The following is a 27,715-nucleotide window of genomic DNA, read 5'->3' on the forward strand; positions in this document are numbered from 1 at the left end:
CATTTTTAAAATAGTTTTTAATGCCATTACGGGGCAGCAAGGGGTCCACGGTTGGGTAGGGAGCACCCCCCACCCATGCCCATCCAATAGCGGGCGCCCCTTGTCATTTTGGACATTTTTCAAAAAATCGTTAAAAAACAACAGTCCCACTTCTCCCTCATCATACATGACAAATAGACCATCTAGGTTGATTCATGGCTTAACATAGTGCTATATAACATTTTGGCAGTATAAATACCTTTTGGACATGGTTCACTGACTTTTGTGTTTGTAAACCGACTTCCATTGATCGTACATGGCAAATGGACATAACATCCTGATTTGGCACTTTCAAATCTTTCATATTGCATTTGGACATTTTTCATTTCTCATTTCTTATTGCAAAAGTCAAAAGTGACTTTTGACTTTGACTTCCTATGAAATCATATTGCAAATGGACAACACATGCCTTATGGACAAGTAAAACATAATAATAATAACAATAATGATAATCAAATATGACAAAAGTATGTTCATACAGTTCTTATACATGTGTAATTGACAAAACATCGAAATAATTTCGTAAAACGGTCTAGAAAGCCCTTTTTTAAGGGGGTGATACGTTTTTGAATTTTTTTTCCATTTCTCAAAATGTTACTCTTGGGTCTTGACTTGTGTTACATTTGCAATATGAAAAATTACGGTGGAGCGCACTCGCCATCTGTTGGATTTTTGCAGTGTTACACTTGGCATTTGCCATATGGCATTTGCAATCAACTTTGAATGAAACAACGCCAAATTGAGTGGTATTGCACACCGTGTATATGTTTTGTAAGGTGCCAATATGCCCCATTCATTTTTCTACATTTCAGGGGGGTATTCCCTTACAGGGATTTTTATACCTGTATGTGGGTGTCTGAAGAAGGCTGTTTTCATAGTGCTATTGCACTGTGCGCATGAGCCTCATTTGTAGTTCCCATTTGGGATAGGTGTCAATAGTGTCTGAGTGGGCTCAGGGGGCATGTCAGATCTCACCAAGCTATCTCCAATATTGTGACCACTCTTATAAACCACCAGTGGGGGTTCCTTTAAGAGGTGTGCGATTTTTATTTTAAAAAATTGTCTGATTGTAGAATATATATATATATATATATATATAATATATATATTATTTGTACTTTCCTCCGCACAAGCAAACTGATTGAAAGGCCATTCCATAAACACACACATCCACTTGCTATCACGTTTGGTGTCACATGATTTCTCAGCACACGTCAGGGACTTTCGTAGAGCCTTATTCTCTATCCATTAACTCACATCATATAAATGTATGTGCTTATTAGACATTGACCATAGTTACAATCAACTTGGCAACACTGAACTACAATCCAAAACAAGCCATGCATAGTACTTTGTCTTTTTTTCAGTTGTTCTTCCAATGAGACAGTGAACAAGGATGTACATTCACAGGAAGTCCCCCAACCCCTAAGTACAACCTGTACAAAGCACAGTGGCCATTGAGATTGTAAAAAAAAGGACATATCAATTGTAGATTATATAATTACAGTCCTTTAGCAAACTTATACAACCAACCTGTAATAGTTACACTTTTTCATGCAAAAGTAACAATCATTTTCAGTTTTTCAAGAAACATTATAAATGACAATTTATAAAGCAATTTACAAAAACTTCACACAGCAGATAAAAAGAACGAGTGTTCATTGCATTGCTTTTATCTCTGTGGTCTAGCGGAAAGTGATCAAGTACTCAGGATATGCCTGAATGTCGTTGAATACAACGAACATGGATGGCCTTGATATGTTGTCTGTCACGCTGTCGTAGAGTTGAGCAGATGTTGTGTTTTTAGCTGGAGGCACTATCATCCCCTGTCGTCCTGTTGTGAAATCTCCAGTCAGAACTCGGCAGAGAAAAATATACTTCTGTCCTTGTGGATCTGGTCTTGAGTATGTGTTACTGGCAGAGTATGTGGCAGAAACTGCAAAATATGTGCCATTTCCATACACTGCAGCTGAAAAAAAAAATGTTTAGATTTTAGACTATTGCAGAGACAAGACAGAGTATATGAGAATGACAATGTTTACATGTGGCTTTTACCAATGACCATAGGAGTAGACAAGACAGCACAAACAGATCTGCGACCAGGCTACTTGTTCATGGGTATGTAATTAGGGGTGTGCCGAGTACTCAAACGAAACAAGTATTGTAAAATGAGGAATTTTCCTGATACGATTATGATATGCTTCAAAATTATTTTTCTCCCAATTTCAATTATGATCTAGTCTCATCACTGCATCTCCCCAACGGGCTCGGGAGAGGCGAAGGTCGAGTCATGCATCCTCCAAAACATGAACTGCCAAACCACGCTCCTTAATAACCGTCTTCTTATCCCGGAAGCACCAGAGGAAACACTGTTCAACTGACGACTGAAGTGAGCCTACAGGCGCCCGGCCCACCACAAGGAGTCGCTAGATCGCGATGAGCCAAGTAAAGCCCACCCAGCCAAACCCTCCCTTAACCTAGACGGTGCTGGGTCAATTGTGCGCCGCCCTATAGGACTCCCGATCATGGCCGTTTGTGACACAGCCTGGGATTGAACCCAGGTCTGTAGTGACGCCTCAGACCGCTGCGCCACTGGGTAGGCCCTATGATCCATATATTTTTTGTAATCCCATGATCAGAATAAAATTCATTTTCAACTGCCAGCATGCAACTCTCATGTCACTCAACCAAGTGAGAGGTACTAAATAACTCAACCCGCTAGTTCTGCTGTCTGTAAAGACATTTAGGTTGATCCGAGTGACACAATTGGATAGAGTGCAGCTGTAATTCCGTCTATTCACTTCATATAATAATTTCAGCAGTCACTTTTCGCATGTTTTGCTCCATTTATATTGCTACTGCCTGCTGCTACTATGGTCAATCAAATGGCGAGGATGTTTGCTAGCAAACTATCACTGTGCATAATATTTAACAAGTGGAGCGAGGGTAGGAAAAAAAAGAGACTGCTGATGTACGCTCAGAATGCCTGCTGCAAGTTAAGAACACACACACGTCCGCTGCTTCTGATCTGCAACTTTCCTGGTCTATAAAAGCACAGGTACATGAAAAGGTATATTGCCAAACTCTATTTAGGCAATTTAAAACACTTCAATTTTTTCGACCACGAGTGTCATCTGATCCGACTATCTACTGTCAATTTAAAGATACGAATACGAGTATGGTCAGATCGGCACAAGCCCAGTATGTGTATCTTACCATTTTTCCCAGCATAGCTCCGATTGAAGCCATAGTGGTTGATGTGTTTGATGGTTGTGTGGCACATTCCATGGAAGAGCCTCTTCTCGTTGTTCTTATGACCGTTCCGGAGCTCCATTTCATCCTTCTTGATCTGGAGGTTCCTCCACAGGCTTGGGTTCTGGATCCTCTCAATCTGAAATAAATCAGGGAAGAATAATTATTAATCTGCCATTAATAGACTTTAAAATGTGTCCTTCGTACATTCCATTAAACCTTATTTTTTAGATGATTCTTTGCCATTGTGGGCTAAAATATATTTTTTAAATAGCTGGCTACCAGGAAGACTAGCAGTACTGTTTGGTGCTTTATTTATTATTCCAAGTGCCTAACCAAATACTAACAATCAAAGTCTATAATAAACAAACCATTTCATATGGCAGATTAAGGATGTGACAAATCTAAAACAATTCTTAAATTGCAATTTTTTTCTCATTGAAATGTTTTTTTAAAACATAAAATGACGTGAATGAACAATTCAGATATGGCCCTGTGTATAACCGCTACTAGGGGGTAATGCTCTTCAATCTACCGCAGTATTGGCCTCTACCAGACAGTACTCCTTACTCCTGTCCCTCACCCGCAATGGTATTAATGCCATTTTAGGGTCTCTGTTGTGTGCCTCTCCTCCATGTTCTCAGTTGTCAGTACATTAAGACTTCATGTCCCACGTCTCATCAATGTGATAACTCGTTATAGTGATGTATGACAGCATGTTCATAGACGTTCAACAATCTGTTAACGCCACATATGGTGATTGAAAGCTCACGATTTGTTCTTACAGAGCATTCATTGTACAATTTTTTCATCAGGGCCATCACGGTTTTTCAACATGGCATCTTGTAGCCTGGTTCTAGACATCCTCTACCATTGACAATAGCTGCATATCAACTGCAATCATTTCTCTAATCAGCACTGTGATTCTCACTCCGTCCCTTCTCGCACTGCTGCCAGCACTGGGTTGGGTCTCAGGGTGCCTCCCCTTCAGCACTGCACCTGTACAGCCAATGTAGCTCAATTCCACCTTGCAAATTTTGCATTTCATCCCCTTCTCATTTAACTTCTCAAAGTATTGCCATACAGATTTCGCTGCTGTCACTTCCCAGCTTCAATCTTCACCAACTGTTATCAACGATGACGTTCGGAGTGCTTTAGAGCCGTGGCAAATCATTTGACAGATGCATATCTCCTCCTACTTACAAGATTGTTGCATTAGTTACTTGTTGAATTTTTATTTGCCTTTATGACTATGATCAGGACCGGTTAGTGGTAGTTTTGTGATTTTAACTTTGTAAAAATTGAAATTAAAAGTTTTCGGTTAGGATTCTAAACATTAACGATCCCAAATTCGTTTAAATGTCACACCCCTGTGGCACATCCTGTGATCTCAAGAGACCAACAGATGAGTGAAAGTGAACAAGTCATCCCTCACCCATGCTAATAACACCCAGCATATCCCAAGACATAACAATAACTACAATGGATGTAGCTTTAGGAACATCAGGTACCTTTAAAACGATGTTGGGACAGGTGGCTCGGAACAAGTTTAAGACTTCATTGTGCTCTGGGCTTCCTGGCTGAATGAGGCAGGAATGGCATGACGTGTTTGCTGGCATAGCATCCCAATGTTGAGGGAGACTGTCAATGGGTTGAGCTGGAGGGAGCACAGAATACAAAGTTAATGTCCTTAAGCTGACATCTTCATTAGTTATATATATATATAATATCAGGATATATATAATGATGTGTCTATGCCATGTTTATCTTCTTGTTGGGGATTTCTAAACAGTGCATTTTCTGTATGTAAAGGACATTTGTGAACAACAGAAATTGTATCTAAAACTAATACTTAAGGAACTTAGCTTATCCCCTTGGTAAGTATGGTTAAAATACATTTGAAAAAATCACGCTACATGGAATACACATACAGTGGGGCAAAAAAGTATTTAGTCAGCCACCAATTGTGTAAGTTCTCCCACTTAAAAAGATGAGGCCTGTAATTTTCATCATAGGTACACTTCAACTATGACAGACAAAATGAGGGGGAAAAAAATCCAGAAAATCACATTGTAGGATTTTTAGTGAATTTATTTGCAAATTATGGTGGAAAATAAGTATTTGGTCACCTACAAACAAGCAAGATTTCTGGCTCTCACAGACCTGTAACTTCTTCTTTAAGAGGCTCCTCTGTCCTCCACTCGTTACCTGTATTAATCGCACCTGTTTGAACTTGTTATCAGTATAAAAGACACCTGTCCACAACCTCTATGGCCAAGACCAAAGAGCTGTCAAAGGACACCAGAAACAAAATTGTAGTAAATCCCAGTACCACACAGGGGGACCTAGTGAATGACCTGCAGAGAGCTGGGACCAAAGTAACAAAGCCTACCATCAGTAACACACTACGCCCCCAGGGACTCAAATCCTGCAGTGCCAGACGTGTCCCCCTGCTTAAGCCAGTGAATGTCCAGGCCCGTCTGAAGTTTGCTAGAGAGCATTTGGATGATCCAGAAGAAGATTGGAAGAATGTCATATGGTCAGATGAAACCAAAATATTGGTAAAAACTCAACTCGTCGTGTTTGGAGGACAAAGAATGCTGAGTTGCATCCAAAGAACACCATACCTAATATGATGGCAGTGGAAACACCATGCTTTGGGGCTGTTTTTCTGCAAAGGGACCAGGACGACTGATCTGTGTAAAGAAAATAATGAATGGGGCCATGTATCGTGAGATTTTGAGTGAAAACCTCCTTCCATCAGCAAGGGCATTGAGGATGAAACGTGGCTGGGTCTTTCAGCATGACACACCGCCCGGGCAACAAAGGAGTGGCTTCGTAAGAAGCATTTCAAGGTCCTGGAGTGGCCTAGCCAGTCTCCAGATCTCAACCCCATAGAAAATCTTTGGAGGGAGTTGAAAGTCCATGTTGCCCAGCAACAGCCCCAAAACATCACTGCTCTAGAGGAGATCTGCATGGAGGAATGGGCCAAAATACCAGCAACAGTGTGTGAAAACCTTGTGAAGACTAACAGAAAACATTTGACCTCTGTCATTGCCAACAAAGGGTATATAACAAAGTATTGAAATAAACTTTTGTTATTGACCAAAGTACTTACTTTCCACCATAATTTGCAAATAAATTCATAAAAAATCCTACAATGTGATTTTCTGGAATGATTTTCCTATTTTTGTCTGTCATAGCTGTAGTGTACCTATGATGAAAGTTACAGGCCTCTCATCTTTTTAAGTGGGAGAACTTGCACAATTGGTGGCTGACTAAATACTTTTTACCCCACTATATGCATTGTAAATACCAAAGGGAAGAGTACCTGCAGACTTGTCGATGCGTCTAATTTTGAGGCTGTTGCCATGGGTGTCTGTAGCAGGCCCGTCAGGAAGGGTGACCTTGTACATCTGCCTCTGGAAAGAGACCTCTACGTGGGGCAACTTCCTCTCCAGCGCCTGCTCCAGATGGTAGTTGGGGATGGGGTCAAAGCTCTGGTACTGCCCCCCTGGCTGCTGCTGATACTGCCACTCCACCATGTTGCTGGCCACTTCCACGTTCCTGTTGAAGGTCTCTTTGTCCCTGGCCTTCCTCAGCATCTGCTGGATCTTGTTGACTGCATTGAGGACATCCTTGCTAAGGCCCTCGGTCGTGATTATAGCTTCCTCCCTGGAAGAATTGTATTCTATCCTCACACTCACTCCCATGGTGGTCTGCATGTCGTGGATGCACTTACGGTCAGAGTCAGACAAGTTGAAGATGGCGTCATCGGTGATGCTGTTGCTGATTTGCTCCTTCAGGATCAGGTCCTTGATCCAACGCTTGGCTTGGTCCACTCTGGCCTGAGAGCCACCGCAGATATGGAAGAAAGCTGGATCTACTTGCTGGCCCTCGATGACAAAATCCTCATCCTTTTGTGGCATGTCAGCTTTACTCCAGGTTAAAAATGCTGTACCAATATTGGACACTGCATTATTTAGACGTAATCTTAGGGTATTAGTCAATGGGAGCTAGTGCTACAGTGAACTTTGTTTAGGTCTATGTGGCAGTAAATATTAGGGGGTAAAGAAAGGCCCACACACGGTAACATATAATGGTGCTCCACAATGCTTTCTCCCGGTGCAGGAAGACCGCACTGGGGAGCAGCATTATACCATGTGCTGGCCTTTTATTTCTTTATCAACATAATAAGGTAGCCCTTACATTTCATTTTTCCCCAGATGCTCCCCTTCTTTTGAGTGTCAACGTCTGTGCCCTCTTTCTTCACCATAGATTTGTGGAACTCTGTGAGCATGGCAGGCTGGAAGATGACCATCCTGACCAGCTGCAGTGTGTTGTGGGACTTCTGACCCACCACCTCCACAACAGCATCCAACATTGCGTCAGCCACCTGGCCCGCCTGTACATTGCCCTGACCTTCAATGAGAGAACAGGCTAGTTGCCACACCTAGCAAGTGTGGATATGAAGTTCAACAACGTGCAACATGTATATTATATTGCTGCAAGACATTGCTCAGCAATGAAACAAAGATTTTCTGAATATGAATATGACTGTTAACCTTTACTGTCTAATGGAGGGCAAAGTTTAAAAAACAAAGCACTTAGCAAACACCTTATATTCAAGTGGGTCAAGTCATGTTCCTTCAATCCTATGGATTCTCACTAGGGTTGCAAAATTCCAGTAACTTTCCCCAAATTCACAGGTTTTCCCCAAAATCCCAGTAACTTTCCACAAATTCCCAGTTTAACAATTCCCAGAATCAGAGAGGAACTCTGTCGTGGTCTCAACTTAGTGTTGAGAGTTAGAAATGTAGACTACGCAAGGTGCAGTTTTGAAATTTGGTAGTGCCAGCTATCTAAACCTTGTACCTGAGTATTCATTCCTGTTCTGTTTTGTAACTCACCTGTGCCGAGAGCAGGGAAGGAGATGGATGTGAGGTTATTCTGTGCACACATTTGCAGTGCTCCTTTGACCGACTCCTGGATCTTCTTTGGGTCCGTCTGACCAACCAGGTGGATGATCTTCTTACACTGCATGTTGCCCGGCTGGGTAAGTATCACTCCATTGTTAGGCTGGGCTCCTGGAAATATACATTGTATACATTATTTGTTTTACTGTACATTGATTTCAGTAGGAAGAGCAGTGACCATATGTACCTGTAATTTAAAGATTCAGAACATTTCTAAGGGAGACTTTCCTGATTGTATACCAGGACAAGGAACATATCTTGAGGCAAGTTTGTAGGTAAAAATGTATTTTTAAAATCCCAACATATTTTTTACATTTTCATGACAGGACAGTAGGAAGCAGAGGCTAGGGAGACAGGTATGTACAGTTGAAGTCAGAGGTTTACATACACCATAGCCAAATACATTTAAACTCAGATGTTCACAACCCCTGACATATAATCCTAGTAAAAAATTCACTGTTTTAGGTCAGTTAGGATCACCACTTCATTTTAGAATGTGAAATGACAGAATAATAGTAGAGAGAATCATTTCTTTCAGCTTCTATTTCTTTCATCACATTCCCTGTGGGTCAGAAGTTTACATACACTCAATGAGTATTTGGTAGCATTGTCTTTAAATTGTTTAACTTGGGTCAAATGTTTTGGGTAGCCTTCCACAATAAGTTGGGTGAATTTTGTCCCATTCTCCTGACAGAACTGGTGTAACTGAATCAGGCTTGTAGGTCTCCTTGCTCGCACAAACCTTTTCAGTTCAATCTATAGGATTGAGGTCAGGGCTTTGTGATGGCGACTCCAATACCTTTGTCCTAAAGCCATTTTGCCACAACTTTGGAAGTATGCTTGGGGTCATTGTCCACTTGGAAGACCCATTTGCAACCAAGCTTTAACATCCTGACTGATGTCTTGAGATGTTGCTTCAATATATCCACATAATTTTCCTCTCTCATGATGTCATCTATTTTGTGAAGTGCCTCCTGCAGCAAAGCACCCCCACGACATGATGCTGCCACCCCCGTGCTTCACGGTTGGGATGGTGTTCTTCGGCATTGCAAGCCATCTCTAGGAGACAGAACGTGTCTCCTTCCTGAGCAATATGACGGCTGCGCTGTTCCATGGTGTTTATACTTGTGTACTATTATTTGTACAGATGAACGTGGTGCCTTCAGGCGTTTGTAAATTGTTCCCAAGGATGAACCAGACTTGGGGAGGTCTACATTTTTTTCTGAGGTCTTTGCTGATTTCTTTTGATTTTCCCATGATGTCAAGCAAAGAGGCACTGGTACACCTCCACAGGTACACCTCCAATTGACTCAAATGATGTCAATTAACCTATCAGAAGTTTCAAAAAGCTTCCATCATTTTCTGGAATATCCCTAGCTGTTTAAAGGTACAGTCAACTTAGTGTATATAAACTTCTGACCTACTGGAATTGTGATAGTGAATTATAGGTGAAATAATCTTGTCGGTAAACAATTGTTGGAAAAATTCCTTGTGTCATGCACACAGTAGATGTCCTAACCGACTTGCCAAAACCATAGTTTGTTAACAAGAAATTTGGGGAGTGGTTGAAAAACAAGTTTTAATGACTCCATGCTGAGTGTATGTAAACTTCCGACTTCAACTGTTTGTCTCTATAAGCTTGGCACATCTAACCACTGGGATTTTTTCCCATTCTTCAAGGCAAAACTGCTCTAGCTCCTTCAAGTGGGATGGGTTCCACTGGTGTACAGCAATATTTAAGTCATACCACAGATTCTCAATTGGATTAAGGTCTGTGCTTTGACTTGGCCATTCCAAGACATTTAAATGTTTTCACGTAAGCCACTTGAATGTTGCTTTAGCAGTATGCTTAGGGTCATTGTCCTGCTCGAAGGTGAACCTCCGTCCCAGTCTCAAATTCTCAAAGACTGAAACAGGTTTCCCTCAAGAATTTCCCTGTATTTAGCACCATCCAACATTCCTTCAATTCTGACCAGTTTCCCAGTCCCTGCCGATGAAAAACATCCCCACAGCATGATGCTGCCACCACCATGCTTCATAGTGATCTCGGGGTGATGAGAGGTGTTGGGTTTGCCAGACATAGTGTTTTCCTTGATGGCCAAAAAGCTCAATTGTAGTCTCTGACCAGAGTACCTTCTTCCATATGTTTGGGGAGTCTCCCACATGCCTTTTGGCGAACACCAAACGTGTTTGCTTATTTTTTTTCTTTAAGTCAATGGCTTTTGTCTGACCAATCTTCCATAAAGCCCAGCTCTGTGGAGTGTATGGCTTAAAGTGATCCTATGGACAGATACCCCAATCTCCGCTGTGGAGCTTTGCAGCTCCTTCAGGGTTATCTTTGGTCTCTTTGTTGCCTCTGATTAATGCCCTCCTTGCCTGGTCCATGAGTTTTGGTGGGCGGCCCTCTCTTGGCAGGTTTGTTGTGGTGCCATATTCTTTCCATTTTTTAATAATGGATTTAACGGTGCTCCTTAGGATGTTCAAAGTTTCAGATATTTGTTTTATAACCCAACCCTGATCTGTACTTCTCCACAACTTTGTCCTTGACCTGTTTGGAGAGCTCCTTGGTCTTCATGGTGCCGTTTGCTTAGTGGTGTTGCAAACTCTGGGGCCTTTCAGAACAGGTGTAAAAATACTGAGATCATGTGACACTTAAACAAAGTCCACTTGTGTGCAATCTAACTAATTATGTAACTTCTGAAGGTAATTGGTTGCACCAGATCTTATTTAGGGGCTTCATAGCAAAGGTCTTGAATACATATGCACGCACCACTTTTCCATTGGATATTTTTTATAATTTCTTTAAACAAGTTTTTTTTCTTCATTTCACTTCATCAATTTGGACTATTTTGTGTATGTCCGTTAAATGAATTCCAAATAAAAATCCATTTAAATTAGGTTGCAATACAACAACATTTAATGCAACAAGGGGGATGAATACTTTTGCAAGGCACTGTAGAGGGAGACAGAGTGAAAGGTTCGGAGACAGAGAGGAAGAGCACAGACAGTTTGCCGAGCAGAGGCTTGTTCAAATAGTCTTCTTTTTTGATCACATACTGTTTTCAGATATAGAGGTTCTTACCGAGTTGTTGGCATTCAGCTACCACAGTCTGACCAGCCACATCCAGAATGGCCTTAGATACCCCTGGAGAAGGAAGTATAAGATGAACAGAAGGGATATAAAAATTGTGTACGAGGAGCTTTATAGTTATCAAATACAGTGTAGCCATAATGTTCTGTATTGTGTAAAGTTAGTACCTATTTTTTGCTATGTTAACAATTGTGTAATGTACAGAAAAACAGGTAAACTCCAGTGAAATGAGACAGAAGTAAGGTTAGATTTACCTGACTGGAGATTGAAGGTGTTATTGGAGGAGTTGACGATGACATCAGTGGTCTCCTTGGTGATGTCTCCTGTGATTACCTGTATAAGCACCCCTCCCATCTTCGTCTCGTGCATCCCTGAGCTTGAAGTGATTTTAGAGAAAGGGCCTAGTAAAGAGGGAAGAAAAGTCAAGCCAATTACATAAGGGACCTCGGTCGATCTACAAAATGGATGCCTTTTGGACATGCACAAATTGTAAGCAATGAACTTTTAAATAGCTCTTCTTTCAACATTCATTTGCATGGAACCCCCCCCATTTCAGGCATTCAAATCCTATGACCTAAGAGCATTTAATCTGCATGTGTCAACCCTGTTACGGACACTTATTTAACTGCTTAACTATTATTTAAAAACATGTTTGAGATAAATCCAACATTGTCTCATTGATCAAATATTCCTGGTACAGATAAACTCACATATAATATCAAACTGATAAAGTTACCCTTGGGCCTCTAACGGCTTGACAATAACAGGGTGAAGATCAGTCATTACCCCTCATGGGGTGAAGAGCATGGGACTACCCATCTAGCGCATCAAATTTGGAGACCCATATGTTTCTGAGAGCTTGGTGAGTGTGGTTGTCCTATGGTTATTTAGCATACAACAGTCCCATAACGTTTCATATAGGTTTCCTCGTTCTATTTAAAGTAATGTTCTCAAATTGATCAGAGAACGCTAAGAAACAACGTTCTTCTGTGGGAATTTCAGTCATTTAACATGATGTTTTCTGCAGGTTTCCTCATGGTTCTTTTTAGTCATGTTCTCAGAACATTAAGAAAACTTACCATAAAAAAACACAAGAAAACATTAGTAAAGTTCAAAGAACGTTCTAAGAATGTTGTTTAAAAACATATATTCTGTTTTCAGCATTAACAGAACTCTATCTTCTATCTTGTTAAGTGTGTTCTTAATGTGATCTTAATGAGTGCTTGTTTCCTTTCCCAGGGGTTGGAACCGAAATGATTTCCAATCGTTTTGTTCTGAACAGAAACACCATGTTTCATTCCACTGTTCCGACCAGGAAAATAAAGTTATGAACCGGTTCGAACCCAAAAGGTTTACAGGTTTATATCACATCTTACCTTACGAAACAATAATTTGTCAAAATATACATATATGAATCTCGTAGTCCTCTATAGCTCAGTTGGTAGAGCATGGCGTTTGCAACGGTAAGACAGTGGGTTCAATTTCCAGGACTACCCATTCGTAAAACACATGTCGCTTTGGATAAAAGTGTCTGCTAAATGGCATATATTATGAACATATTTACATGGAACATATTATTAACATACCTTTACTCTGTTGACTGGATGCTGCTGAGCCCCTTGACGTTCCCGACTGGTTTGTGAACCTTTTGTTAAATTCATCAGTGAATGCCTGTGAGCAAAGGTAGAAGCAATTAAAAGAGGAAAACAAATTGCACCTTGAAGCAGAAAAGGGTTTTACATTTGACAGTAGTTTTATCGACTATATCACTCTTTTCCTTACCTGGATCGTCGGTGCATCGCCTGGGTGGAGGATGAAGACAACCTCCTTCAGGTGCTTGGGGTTCCTCTTACTACTAAACTTGAGGACTTCATCCAGCATCAGAGAGGCCACCAGGTCTTTGGGGAAGCTCAGGTTTCCCGTGCCGATGGCAGGGAAGGTGATCGAGATGAGTCCCTGATGCTCTGCCTCACCCAAGCACTCTTTCACGATCCCACTCAATATCTAGGTACATTTCAGTTAGACATCAGTAAGACGTGTTTTTGTACTACGTAGTACAGGGCTCTCCAACTCCTGTTCCTGAACAGCTACCAACCTGTAGGTTATCTAGCGCACCTGTTAAAATTACCTGGTTGAGGAGCTGAATCAGGTTAGTTACAACTGGGGTTAGAGTGAAAACCTACAGGACAGTAGCTCTCCAGGAACAGGGTTGTAGAGCCCTGACCTAGACATCCTACCTAGGGATAAGTCATTTCAAGTGTCGGACATTACATTACTTACATTGTATAGATATTTTCTATATAGTGCATTTGGAAAGTATTCAGACCCACTAACTTTTCCACAGTGTTAGATTACAGCCGTATTCTTTCACTCGTCAATCTACACACAGTACCCCATAATGACAAAGCAAAAACAGGTTTATGTAAATGTTTGCAAATGTATTGAAAATAAAAAAAACTAATCAAATTTACGTAAGTATTCAGACCCTTTACTCAGTACTTTGTTGAAGCACCTTTGGTAGTGATTACAGCCTCAAGTCTTTTGGGGTATGACGCTACAAAATTGGCACACCTTCATTTAGGGAGGTTCTCCCATTCTTCTCTGCAGATCCTCTCAAGCTCTGTTAGGTTGGATGGGGAGCGTTGCTGCACAGCTATTTTCAGGTCTCTCCAGAGATGTTCGATCGAGTTCAAGACCGGGCTCTAGCTGGGCCACTCAAGGACATTCAGAGACTTGTCCCCAAGCCACTCCTGCATTGTCTTGGCTGTGAGCTTAGAGTCGTTGTCCTATTGGAAGGTGAACCTTCACCCCAGTCTGAGGTCCTGAGTGCTCTGGAGCAGGTTTTCATCAATGATCTCTCTGTACTTTGCTCCGTTCATCTTTCCCTCGATCCTGACTAGTCTACCCGTCCCTGCCACTGAAAAACATCCCCACAGCATGATAATACCACCACCATGCTTCACCATAGGGATGGTACCAGGTTTCCTCCAGATGTGACGCTTGGCATTCAGGCCAAAGAGTTCAATCTTGATTTCATCAGACCAGAGAATCTTGTTTCCCATGGTCTGAAAGCCCTTTAGGTGCAAACTCCAAGCGGGCTGTCATGTGCCTTTTACTGAGTAGTGGCTTCCGTCTGGCCAGTCGACCATAAAGGCCTGAGTGGTGGAGTGTCCGCAGAGATGGGAGAACCATAAAGAAGGACAACCATCTCCACAGAGGAATTTTGGAGCTCTATCAGAGTGACCATCGGGTTCTTGGTCATCTCCCTGACCAAGGTCCTTCTCCCACGATTGCTCAGTTTGGCCCGGGTGGCCAGCTCTAGAACGAGTCTTGGTGGTTCCAAACTTTTTTCATTTAAGAATGAAAAACTGTGTTCTTGGGGACCTCCAATGCTATGGAAATGTTTTGGTAACCTTCCCCAGATATGTGCCTCGACACAATCCTGTTTTGGAGCTCTACAGGCAATTCCTTCAACCTCATGGCTTGGATTTTGCTTTGACATGTACTGTCAACTGTGGGACCTAACATAGACAGATATGTGCCTTTCCAAATCATGTCCAATTAATTCAATTGAACACAGGTGAACTCCAATCATGTTGTAGAAACATCTCAAGGATGATCAATGGAAACAGGGTGCACTTGGGGTCTGAATACTTATGTAAATAAGGTACTTCTGTTTCTATTTTTTCATACATTTGTAAAAAATGATAACCTGTTTTCCCTTTGTCTTTATAGGGTATCGTGTGTAGGTTGATGATATATTTTTAGCAATTTTAGAATAAGACTAACGTAACAAAATGTGGAAAAGGGAAGTGGTCTGAATACTTTCTGAATGCAATGTACACAACAAATACACTACAAATACACAAAAAATGAAACTATATATCCTTAGATAAGGAACAACATAATTTACCTTCTGTGGTGCTCCTTGTCCATTGTCCCAGTGCGGGGCGATGGTATGAAACACCTGCTTGCTCTTCAGGTTGCAGCCAGTGGTGACAATGACTTCCCCAGGCCTTCCGGCTGTGCCCTGTTGGTTTACCAGAGTCTGAAGTTGGGGGCCAGCAGCGGCGAGGATTGCCTTGGAGACTGCACCATGGTTAAGTGCTAGGTCATCACCCACGGTATTGACCACAACTTCTGTCTGTAACAGTAAGATCATTTAAGAGTTAAACGTCCAATGTATTTGTTTACACATGGCGAATAAACTTGAAACAGATCTATGAAAATCTTCAAGTTGCATTTAACTGATTATAAACTGGATTGTCATTCAACGACAACTTGTATATGGTACCTCAACACCAAAAGGGTTCACTATACAAAACTATTGGATCTTCTGATTTTATCGTCATGAAATCTAAGACATTTTTAACTAAGATTATTGAAATGTATACAATCAAAGTGAGCCAAAGTAACATTGGAAACAATTTACCACAGCATCTTGGATATTCCCTTTCGTCAGGGTAATAGCCAGCCCCTCTTTTGTCCGCACACAAGAAACACTTGTGCGTTGAACCCGATTACCAGGCTGGCTGTGTGTAGCTATGGTGGGTCGATTCTCTCGTGGATGACTAGTCCCATGGCTCCCAAACACCTTCTGCACTGCTGCCTCCATAGCCTGGACTGTCTTGTCATCATTGTTCACCAGATGGATCTTCTTCAGAGTGTTCTCCCCAAACTTGTCATCACAGTGTTCTTTAACAGCTTTGATGATGGTGTCTGCACACAGGGTCAGAGGAAAGCCTAGATTCCCGGAGCTAATAGCAGGAAGCGCCACATACAGGCAGTTGTGGGTCTCTGCTAGATCCAGACTTCCTTTCACCGCCCTCCTCAACTGTCCTATGGCCTTCTGGGGGTTTGCCTGGTCAAACCTGGGTCCCACTGCATGAATGATGTGCTTGCAGCGGAGCTTCCCTCCTGCACCAGTGATGACACAGTCCCCTGGCTTGAGCTGACCCTTGTTCTTGATGATCTGGTTGCACTCATCCTGCAGTTGAGGGCCAGCAGTATCCAGAAGAGCTCCTGAAAGACCTCCACTGTGCTTCAGGTCCAGTGCAGCGGCATTGACAACAGCATGTACAGAATATTTGCACATGTCTGCTTTGCAAACGGCTATCTCCACCCCATCTGGTGTTTGAAGCTGGTAGGTAGGTTTCATTCCTCCTCCTGCTAGCTTTATGCCTTGTCCGCCATTGCCATCATACTCTTCTTCAATCAGCTGGACCACACAGCCTGTCTGATTCATGACTGTGTCAACATACATGGGCTCATTGTCCTGGAAGAACTTCTTTGCTCCAGGCTTGGAGATTCTCAAGGCGTCAAAGAATGTGGAGGATAACAAGTTTTCGAATAATGCCTTGGAATCTGTTACGTGAACTCTGGTGCCACTCAGGTAAATAGCCTCATCCTTGAAAGAAACTTTAACTCCACTATCTCTGACTTTATCAGACCAAGCATGCCTGTGTTGTTCCTGGATGAATTTAACAATAGCCTCAGGCTTAACTTCGATAGTTTCATCAACATGAGCATTTTGGTGTAAGAAATCAACCAATTCATTACAAACTAAGAGAACAGTTTCCTTGTAGCCAGACACTACCACTTGTTGTCCTGAATAGTCACCAGTCTGGACCATAACTTTCCTGAAAGGAGTGTTTGAAGCTTCCTCCAAACGTTTGGCAATATCCTTCCACTCGGACATCCTCAGGAGATCGGAGTCTTCTACATCTATGTATTGAGAAATCAAAAGCGTATGCAGTTGATGTTCTGCTTCGCACAGGGCCTCCTCAGAGACAGCCAGAAGCTGCACTCCTTTTCTCTCTATTTTTAGTGCTGCATTGATGCGCTGTAAGGTCAGAAGGGAACTGGTTACCTTTTCCTGGTTTTCTTCCTGCAGGAACTCAAGGACGTAGTCATCCAATTCCACCAGCTTTTGTTTCAGGGCTACTACTTCACCTGCAAGCTTTCTGTTAGCACACAACACCTCTTGCATCAACCCATAGATGGTCACACTCTGGCTCTCTTGATTATACGTCAGCTTCAACTTTGGGAATTCACCAACAATCTTGTCCAGCAGGCCGCCATGCAACAGTACCTGGTAGATTGATGGAGCCAGAGGAAACTCCTCTGTTATGCTCATCTTCTCCCTCTTGATTCTTCTAGAAATCCTGTCCATGATCCCATCCAGTGTCTGCCTGAGCCGGTCCACATCTTCTACCAATCCTACCACTGCCAGAACACCTCTGGTCACTTCATGGACTACCATCACGGCCTCCCCAGACACTGCCTTGAGGATCTCCCCTTCAGACTCTTCCCATACAGTGTCCTGAACCTGGAGCTCCAATGATTTAAAGTTAGACAAGGCTTGGATCAAGGCAACTTTGGTGGTGTCCTTCCATTGTTGTAAGTGCTTGGGTTTCACACCCTTCTGTTTGAGTAGAGATGGCAGTGGGCTTAACTTGATGGTAGGTTGTTGGAAGTCTACATTGCAGAAGTGTTTGCTCATTTCCTTGTGGATGGTCTCTGCAGCTTCCTGGTTGTCACAGAGGTACCTCCAAATAGCCTGGTTGATGTTTTCGGTGAAGGCAGAAGGGAGTATCAATGTGGGTCTGTCTTTGCCGTACAAGGCCGTTCCCAGAGAATCATAGAAGGGGAAAGCCTTGAGAGGCTGCTTCTCGATGTAATGTGGTTTCTCTAGGACTCTGTCAACAGCTAATAAAAAACACATAATATTGGATTATTCCTCATACATTATGAAATATAATTGTGTCATAACATATATAACTATGTAGTACCAAGGACGGCAGAAGTAGGGGGCGGCAGGAGAGGCACCTTTGATGTGTTAAAGGAATAGTCATTGAACTCTGGACACTGACTGTAGACCTAACTTCTCACATATAGCCAAATATACAATTACCTAATAGAGAATTAAGCATTTATTGCAGTAGAATTATACACCAATTGTTAATTTTGTCTTAGGAACAGGAGAGAGAAATACGAGCTATTTTTTCCACCATCTGAATGCACATGTGCCTGTAAACATTCTATTTTAAGCGATTTTGACTTATATAAAATCTGACAATATTTAATCAAATAAAATGATGCATCCAAGACTAACTGAAATCTTATGAGAAACATGTTAGATCGTTCACAGCCTTAATTTCCTTAAGAGGTGAACATTTGCACAGGATGAATCCTTCCCGTGTTCGATTTTCATCCTTAAAAGTAATCGCTCTGCGACATGCAAAAACGGAAGAGAGACAACTACTTTACCGATGTCAACTAGAGTATTGATGCATTCATTCTATCAATTTGTTAAATGTATTCTTATAGGTACCGATTCAGTTAGTCTTCCAGGGCAACGAGGTATGACCGGAGAGAAACTGCATATAGCCTAATCTAATTATAGACAAGTTGAGTAACAAATCGTAAATCATTATTAATAGAAACATACCTAAATAAGGCGTACATTTTTTTTTGGCCCCTGCACCCTATGGAAAAATCATTCTGCTTTCTCTTAGTACTGTTTTTACCTTTAGGATCTTGAAAGGTGAGGATTGCTGATTGGTCCTCTTCATTCATTTCAGCGTCTTCCACCTCCTCGCCCCCTTTTCCAAATAACAGTTGGAGGTGGTCTGAACTAACATTTGGATTTATGTTTTCAACTTTCACTTTTGTGGTGAGTTCCAGGAGTTTAACAGATAGTTGTTTCTGTCTGAACATCCTGTTGCTGGTGCAGCTGGTGATGAAGTTCTCAGTCTCTGACAAATAAGATAAGTAGTAGAGTATGCTGATGAGATATGACTTCGTATATATCTTGAAATCAATGCCATAACATTCAGTAAATAGTTGGTGTCTTTGACATGTTGTATGTAAAGGATAAAATTATATACCTCTCAAAATGGTATTTACATTTTTAGTCATTTAGGAGATTTACAAGCAGTAAATTCTATTACAGGTAGACTCCGCGGGATTACGTCAATGCACAAAGTAAACATATTGGGTGGAAGAGCAAGGCAAAACTTCTCAGCTGTTTTAGTCCCCGTAGCTTCCACCTTGTAGCAGTGTGATGTGAACCTGTGCGCATGCGCACATAATCTGCGTGAATGTATGCGAGCAAAGTCTTGCATCGCCCTCATGGCAATGTCATAATGCTGATTCTATCTTTAAGGTGGAAAAACAACAAATCATTCTTATTGTTTACCTTTTCCATTTTGGAAAGTCACCACAGCCAAGCCGGTGTCTAGGACAGGTGTCAGGATCTCCAGACTGAAGGTTTGAGTTGCAGTAGGAGAGTCAGAACCAGAGGTGTTATATGCACTCAGGATGTTCTCTATCAGCATCTCCAGGAACTCCTTGTTCATGCTCTCCTCAATGTTCCCCAACACGGCTGAGGTGGACACCAGCTTTTCCTCGACTTCCATCGGTTCAATCTCAATCTCTGTCTGTGGCTCAGTAAGGGGAGTGTGTCCATCCCCAACCCCACTCGTTGGTAAGTCTTTTGAGTCAGTAGCATCTGAGAATGATAAGACCATTGTATTTTTGGAGGTTTACGACTACTTTGTTGATTTCTACAACAACAACTGTAATACAACTTTATCAATATATTATTAACCACTGCTGAGCCAAATCAGTTATAGTATGTTAACTTAACCATGGTATAGAATGCAAACTTTTGTGTCGTATAGTTAAACATTATATAATTATGTATAATTATAGAAAACATTCCTTTCACATACACTAGTGGTTCCCAAAACGTTGTACTGCGACCCATTTAACCCTTTCAAATGTTATTGCGAATAGCCCAATAAAAAAATCTTTACTTAAAAAAAATTATATAAAAAATTATTTTTTTAAATCAGGTCAGACACAAACCAATAGGAATCCCCCACAACCCTGCACCACTTGAGACATTCTGAGATATAAATTTTAGCCTACTAACCAACAGCTTGCTTTTTGAAGCCTAGTAATTCCTGCTGAGCATCAGCCTCTGCCTTCCTCTTAGCTGACGCCATGAGCTGGCTGTCAATTGGCTCCCTATAACCTGCTGAATTGTGGGTAACACTTTACTTAAAGCCTGCAGGTATTATGCTTTATAACATGTAAGAACATACACTGAGTGTATAAAACATGTAAAGAATACCCCCCCCCCCCCTCTCAGAACAGCCTCAATACGTCGGGGCATGGACTATACAAGGTGTAGAAAGTGTTCCACAGAGATGCTGGCCCATGTTGACTCCAATGCTTCCCACAGTTGTGTCAAGTTGGCTGATGTCCTTAAGGTTGTGGACCATTCTTGATACACATGGGAAACTGTTGAGCATGAAAAACCCAGAGGTTCTTGACACAGACCGGTACCCCTAGCACCTACTACCATACCCTGTTCAAAGACATGTATATGTCATGTCTTATAATACCACAATTTCTTGTAATAACACAAACGTTTGCATAGTATGGCATGTTGAATAGTTTAATATATATATATATTTTATTATTTAACTAGGCCAGTCAGTTAAGAACAAATTCTTATTTACAATGACGGCCTACACCGGCCAAACCCGGACGACTCTGGGCCAATTGTGCGCCGCCCTATGGGACTCCCAATCACGGCCGATTGTGATACAGCCTGGATTCGAACAAGGGTGTCTGTAGTGACGCCTTTAGCACTGAGATGCAGTGCCTTAGACTGTTGCGCCACTCGGGAGCCAAATATGAGTGTTTAATATTGCCTGCCTTGTTAGCTGCCAAACAACTATAGATGTTAATCAACAAATGAAATGTTTGATACTTGCCTGAGGTGACAGGAGACTGTGTTTCCTAAATATAAAAAAGATATTGTTTTATGTATTTAATACAGCATTGAGATTGGTCAACATAGTCACATGATTGGCTATAAAATTGTCACTTAAAACTTTGAAAATTCAGAACAAAGACTCAGTTGGTAAAAATAGGGAACTGGTACTAAAAATAGGGAACTAACCCATCTGCACAATCTGGCTGTAAGAGAGAAGAATAGCCTATGGTTCACAATCAGGACACTACTGACCTTTACATTCTTTGGGACATCATCTGATGGCAGACCAACGGTCAGTTTCAGCACCCCTCGATCCAACCTGATCTCGTGCTCCTGCTTCTCAAGAACTCTATGCCTGACTGTGCATGGGACAGAAAAGAACCGCTACTAATGATGGAATGTTCAAAACACATTCAGCCATGAATAACAATGTAATAACAATGTAAGGGATAGTTCATAATTTACTGGGGAGGGGGTCCAAAATAGGGGAAGGTTGTCAAACTTTTTACTTTGCTTTGGGGAGGGTTGTGTGTTTATTTTTTATTGGGCACAGAGGAGGGTAGCGTGTTTTTTGCCTGGTTTACATTTGCCCTTTTGCAGGTTTTACTACATACAGTTGAAGTCGGAAGTCTACATACAATAGGTCAGAGTCATTAAAACTCGTTTTTTATTTCACCTTTATTTAACCAGGTAGGCTAGTTGAGAACAAGTTCTCATTTGCAACTGCGACCTGGCCAAGATAAAGCATAGCAGTGTGAACAGACAACACAGAGTTACACATGGAGTAAACAATTAACAAGTCAATAACACAGTAGAAAAAAAGGGGAGTCTATATACAATGTGTGCAAAAGGCATGAGGAGGTAGGCGAATAATTACAATTTAGCAGATTAACACTGGAGTGATAAATGATCAGATGGTCATGTACAGGTAGAGATATTGGTGTGCAAAAGAGCAGAAAAGTAAATAAATAAAAACAGTATGGGGATGAGGTAGGTGAAAATGGGTGGGCTATTTACCAATAGACTATGTGCAGCTGCAGCGATCGGTTAGCTGCTCAGATAGCTAATGTTTGAAGTTGGTGAGGGAGATAAAAGTCTCCAACTTCAGCAATTTTTGCAATTCGTTCCAGTCACAGGCAGCAGAGTACTGGAACGAAAGGCGGCCAAATGAGGTGTTGGCTTTAGGGATGATCAGTGAGATACACCTGCTGGAGCGTGTGCTACGGATGGGTGTGGCCATCGTGACCAGTGAACTGAGATAAGGCGGAGCTTTACCTAGCATGGACTTGTAGATGACCTGGAGCCAGTGGGTCTGGCGACGAATATGTAGCGAGGGCCAGCCGGCTAGTGCATACAAGTCGCAGTGGTGGGTGGTATAAGGTGCTTTAGTGACAAAACGGATGGCACTGTGATAAACTGCATCCAGTTTGCTGAGTAGAGTGTTGGAAGCCATTTTGTAGATGACATCGCCGAAGTCGAGGATCGGTAGGATAGTCAGTTTTACTAGGGTAAGCTTGGCGGCGTGAGTGAAGGAGGCTTTGTTGCGGAATAGAAAGCCGACTCTTGATTTGATTTGATTGGAGATGTTTGATATGAGTCTGGAAGGAGAGTTTGCAGTCTAGCGAGACACCTAGGTACTTATAGATGTCCACATATTCAAGGTCGGAACCATCCAGGGTGGTGATGCTAGTCGGGCATGCTGGTGCAGGCAGCGATCGGTTGAAAAGCATGCATTTGGTTTTACTAGCGTTTAAGAGCAGTTGGAGGCCATTGAAGGAGTGTTGTATGACATTGAAGCTCGTTTGGAGGTTAGATAGCACAGTGTCCAATGACGGGCCGAAAGTATATAGAATGGTGTCGTCTGCGTAGAGGTGGATCAGGGAATCGCCCGCAGCAAGAGCAACCTCATTGATATATACAGAGAAAAGAGTCGGCCCGAGAATTGAAACCCTGTGGCACCCGCATAGAGACTGCCAGAGGACCGGACAGCATGCCCTCCGATTTGACACACTGAACTCTGTCTGCAAAGTAATTGGTGAACCAGGCAAGGAAGTCATCCGAAAAACCGAGGCTACTGAGTCTGCCGATAAGAATATGGTGATTGACAGAGTCGAAAGCCTTGGCAAGGTCGATGAAGACGGCTGCACAGTACTGTCTTTTATCGATGGTGGTTATGATATCGTTTAATACCTTGAGTGTGGCTGAGGTGCACCCGTGACCGGCTCGGAAACCAGATTGCACAGCGGAGAAGGTACGGCAGGATTCGAGATGGTCAGTGACCTGTTTGTTGACTTTGCTTTCGAAGACCTTAGATAGGCAGGGCAGGATGGATATAAGTCTGAAACAGTTTGGGTCCAGGGTGTCTCCTCCTTTGAAGAGGGGGATGACTGCGGCAGCTTTCCAATCCTTGGGGATCTCAGACGATATGAAAGAGAGGTTGAACAGGCTGGTAATAGGGGTTGCGACAATGGCGGCGGATAGTTTCAGAAATGGAGGGTCCAGATTGTCAAGCCCAGCTGATTTGTACGGGTCCAGGTTTTGCAGCTCTTTCAGAACATCTGCTATCTGGATTTGGGTAAAGGAGAACCTGGAGAGGCTTGGATGAGGAGCTGCGAGGGGGCGGAGCTGTTGGCCGAGGTTTGAGTAGCCAGGTGGAAGGCATGGCCAGCCGTTGAGAAATGCTTATTGAAGTTTTCGATAATCATGGATTTATCGGTGGTGACCGTGTTACCTAGCCTCAGTGCAGTGGGCAGCTGGGAGGAGGTGCTCTTGTTCTCCATGGACTTCACAGTGTCCCAGAACTTTTTGGAGTTGGAGCTACAGGATGCAAACTTCTGCCTGAAGAAGCTGGCCTTAGCTTTCTGACTGACTGCGTGTATTGGTTCCTGACTTCCCTGAACAGTTGCATATCGCGGGGACTATTTGATGCTATTGCAGTCCGCCACAGGATGTTTTTGTGCTGGTCGAGGGCAGTCAGGTCTGGAGTGAACCAAGGGCTGTATCTGTTCTTAGTTCTGCATTTTTTGAACGGAGCATGCTTATCTAAAATGGCGAAGAAGTTACTTTTAAAGAATGACCAGGCATCCTCAACTGACGGGATGAGGTCAATGTCCTTCCAGGATACCCGGGCCAGGTCGATTAGAAAGGCCTGCTCACAGAAGTGTTTTAGGGAGCGTTTGACAGTAATGAGGGGTGGTCGTTTGACTGCGGCTCCGTAGCGGATACAGACAATGAGGCAGTGATCGCTGAGATACTGGTTGAAGACAGCGGAGGTGTATTTGGAGGGCCAGTTGGTCAGGATGACGTCTATGAGGGTGCTCTTGTTTACAGAGTTAGGGTTGTACCTGATGGGTTCCTTGATGATTTGTGTGAGATTGAGGGCATCTAGCTTAGATTGTAGGACTGCCGGGGTGTTAAGCATATCCCAGTTTAGGTCACCTAACAGAACAAACTCTGAAGCTAGATGGGGGGCGATCAATTCACAAATGGTGTCCAGGGCACAGCTGGGAGCTGAGGGGGGTCGGTAGCAGGCGGCAACAGTGAGAGACTTATTTCTGGAGAGAGTAATTTTCAAAATTAGTAGTTCGAACTGTTTGGGTATGGACCTGGAAAGTATGACATTACTTTGCAGGCTTCCTCCCCCTTTGGCAGTTCTATCTTGACGAAAGATGTTATAGTTGGGTATGGAAATCTCTGAATTTTTGGTGGCCTTCCTGAGCCAGGATTCAGACACGGCAAGGACATCAGGGTTAGCAGAGTGTGCTAAAGCAGTGAGTAAAACAAACTTAGGGAGGAGGCTTCTGACGTTGACATGTATGAAACCAAAGCTTTTTCGATCACAGAAGTCAACAAATGAGGGTGCCTGGGGACATGCAGGGCCTGGGTTTACCTCCACATCACCCGCGGAACAGAGAAGGAGTAGTATGAGGGTGCGGCTAAAGGCTATCAAAACTGGTCGCCTAGAGCGTTGGGGACAGAGAATAAGAGGAGCAGGTTTCTGGGCATGGTAGAATATATTCAGGGCATAATGCGCAGACAGGGGTATGGTGGGGTGCGGGTACAGCGGAGGTAAGCCTAGGCACTGGGTGATGATGAGAGAGGTTGTATCTCTGGACATGCTGGTTGTAATGGGTGAGGTCACCGCATGTGTGGGAGGTGGGACAAAGGAGGTAACAGGGGTATGAAGAGTGGAACTAGGGGCTCCATTGTGAACTAAAACAATGATAACTAACCTGAACAACAGTATACAAGACATATTGACATTTGAGAGAGACATACAGCGAGGCATACAGTAATCACAGGTGTTGAATTGGGAAAGCTAGCTAAAACAGTAGGTGAGGATAATCAGCTAGCACAACAAACAGCAGGTAAAATGGCGTTGACTAGGCAACGGGGCCGACAGATAAAACAAACAAGCAGAATGGAGTACCGTGATTAATGGACAGTCCAGCGTGCATCAGCTATGTAGCCAAGAGATCAGAGTCCAGGGGGCAGCGGTGGATGGGGCAGGGAAGCTGGACTGGCGAGTGTTATCCAGGTTTAAAAAACTAACAATGACTAAATAGCTTATAGCTAGTTAACTGGTTAGCTTCTGGAGGTTATTGAGTGTGTTCTAAAAGTGTGAGCTAAACAAGCTAGCAGTTAGCAGGCCGAATTAGCAAGCAAGGAGATAGCTAGGGCTAGAGAGTTAGCCTTTGGGGGACGTCGCGATGGGGTCAGTCTGTTTATTCCTCTTCATGCTGTGACATCGATAGACTGGTCGTGGACCACTCCACAAATGTTTTGTTACCAAACTAGTTTTGGCAAGTCGGTTAGGCCATCTACTGTGTGCATGACACAAGTAATATTTCCAACATTTGTTTACAGACAGATGATTTAACTTATAATTCACTGTATCACAATTCCAGTGGGTCAGAAGTTTACTTACAATAAGTTGACTGTGCATTCAAACAGCTTGGAAAATTCCTGAAAATGATGTCATGGCTTTAGAAGCTTCTGATTACATAATTTCAGTCAATTGGAGGTGTACTTGTGGATACATTTCAAGGCTACCTTCTAACTCAGTGCCTCTTTGCTTGACATCATGGGAAAATCAAAAGAAATCAGCCAAGACCTCAGAAAATAAATTGTAGACCTCCACAAGTCTGGTTCATCCTTGGGAGCAATTTCAAAAGGGCTGAAGGTGTCACGTTCATCTGTACAAACAATAGTACGCAAGTATAGACACCATGGGACCACACAGCAGTCATACCGCTCAGGATGGAGATGCTTTCTGTCACCTAGAGATGAACGTACTTTGGTGCAAATCAATCCCAGAACATTAGCAAAGGACCTTGTGGAGATGTTGGAGGAAACGGGTACAAAATGATCTATATCCACAGTAAAACAAGTCCTGTATCAACATAACCTGAAAGGCTGCTCAGCAAGGAAGAAGCCACTGCTCCAAAACCGCCATAAAAAAGCCAGACTACGGTTTTCAACTGCACATGGGGACAAAGATCATACTTTTTGGAGCAATGTCCTCTGGTCTGATGAATCAAAAATAGAACTGTTTGGCCATAATGACTATCGTTATGTTTGGAGGAAAAGGGGGAGGCTTGCAAGCCGAAGAACACCATCCCAACCGTGAAGCACGGGGGTGGCAGCATCATGTTGTGGTGTTGAAAATGAAAAACGCTAACCATGATATTGAACAGTGGAGGTTGCTGAGGGGAGGACGGCTCATAATAATGGCTGGAACGGAGATAATGTGTTTGATTCCATTCCATCGATTCCACGGCGGCCATTACTATGAACCCATCTCCCCAATTAAGGTGCCACCAACCTCCTGTGATATTAAAGTGCCGGAAGTCGGTATGCTTTGTTTGTTGGATGTGTGGTGCATTGGCACAGAAACACAGAAATGTGACTTGATCCCTCAACCTTCTGGCCCGTAGCCCTGCGTGTCATCAGTGCCACAAAAGAATGCTGTGTAAAATTCGATATCCACGTTTATAAACACTGGGTCGCTACCATTATTATGTGTGGTTGTAAACATTATTTTGAGTTAATCATATGATGGGCAGGGTAGGCACAAGTACATTTCGAACTTCCTTAACAACATTGGTTGAATGTCATCTCTAACCAATAGGTGATACAGGCCGTTTAAAACAAACATTTACAGTTGCTATAACTTACCCTCCTCAGTTTTGAACCGCACTACTGCTTGTTGTCTATTTTCGTATTCCACAAGACAATCACCACCGTTAGACTTTTTACTTTGGAAATATTTTACCAACTTGTTCTTCAGTTTGGGAATATTGGGATTCCTCTCCAACTCAACAAGCAGGGCAAATGCGTAGGCTTCTGCCATCCTGCCCGAACAACTTCAAATGACGAACAACACATATATTCACTGTAGGTGCGGTAGCGGGTTTAGTTTCGCTTTTGATTCTGGTGAAACCATGTAATATGACATTGCAACTTGATCGGTATCGCGCATCACCCTATTTTATCCTGTGCATTGTCGTCAGAAAATTATTATTTATTATTTATTATTGGAAGGAATAGGCCTACACTTGCAACGGG

The 27,715-nt window shown here is 42.6% G+C and overlaps 1 protein-coding gene across 2 annotated transcripts; it reads right to left on the minus strand.

The window, feature by feature from the left end:
* parp14rs1 (poly(ADP-ribose) polymerase family member 14-related sequence 1) lies at positions 1-27,653 on the minus strand. 2 transcript variants are annotated; one of them, XM_046304856.1, is made up of 18 exons: positions 27,326-27,653; positions 21,401-21,507; positions 21,147-21,171; positions 20,297-20,398; positions 19,559-19,870; positions 18,888-19,115; positions 15,791-18,066; positions 15,272-15,502; positions 13,141-13,362; positions 12,945-13,029; positions 11,613-11,759; positions 11,350-11,412; positions 8,202-8,378; positions 7,501-7,713; positions 6,623-7,246; positions 4,803-4,948; positions 3,256-3,430; positions 1-2,008 (listed from the first exon to the last, which is right to left on the minus strand). In XM_046304856.1, the coding sequence occupies exons 1-18, from the start codon at positions 27,498-27,500 to the stop codon at positions 1,725-1,727; spliced, it is 5,592 nt and encodes a 1,863-aa protein (XP_046160812.1). In that variant the 5' UTR covers positions 27,501-27,653; the 3' UTR covers positions 1-1,724. The 2 variants fall into 2 exon arrangements, with proteins under 2 accessions (XP_046160812.1, XP_046160813.1); XM_046304857.1 differs by lacking the exon at positions 20,297-20,398 and having other exon boundaries at positions 27,326-27,651.
* Between the last annotated feature and the right edge of the window lie 62 nt (positions 27,654-27,715).

The sequence above is a fragment of the Oncorhynchus gorbuscha genome, linkage group LG16 (genome assembly GCF_021184085.1).
Source record: "Oncorhynchus gorbuscha isolate QuinsamMale2020 ecotype Even-year linkage group LG16, OgorEven_v1.0, whole genome shotgun sequence".
Taxonomy (NCBI): Eukaryota; Metazoa; Chordata; class Actinopteri; order Salmoniformes; family Salmonidae; genus Oncorhynchus; species Oncorhynchus gorbuscha.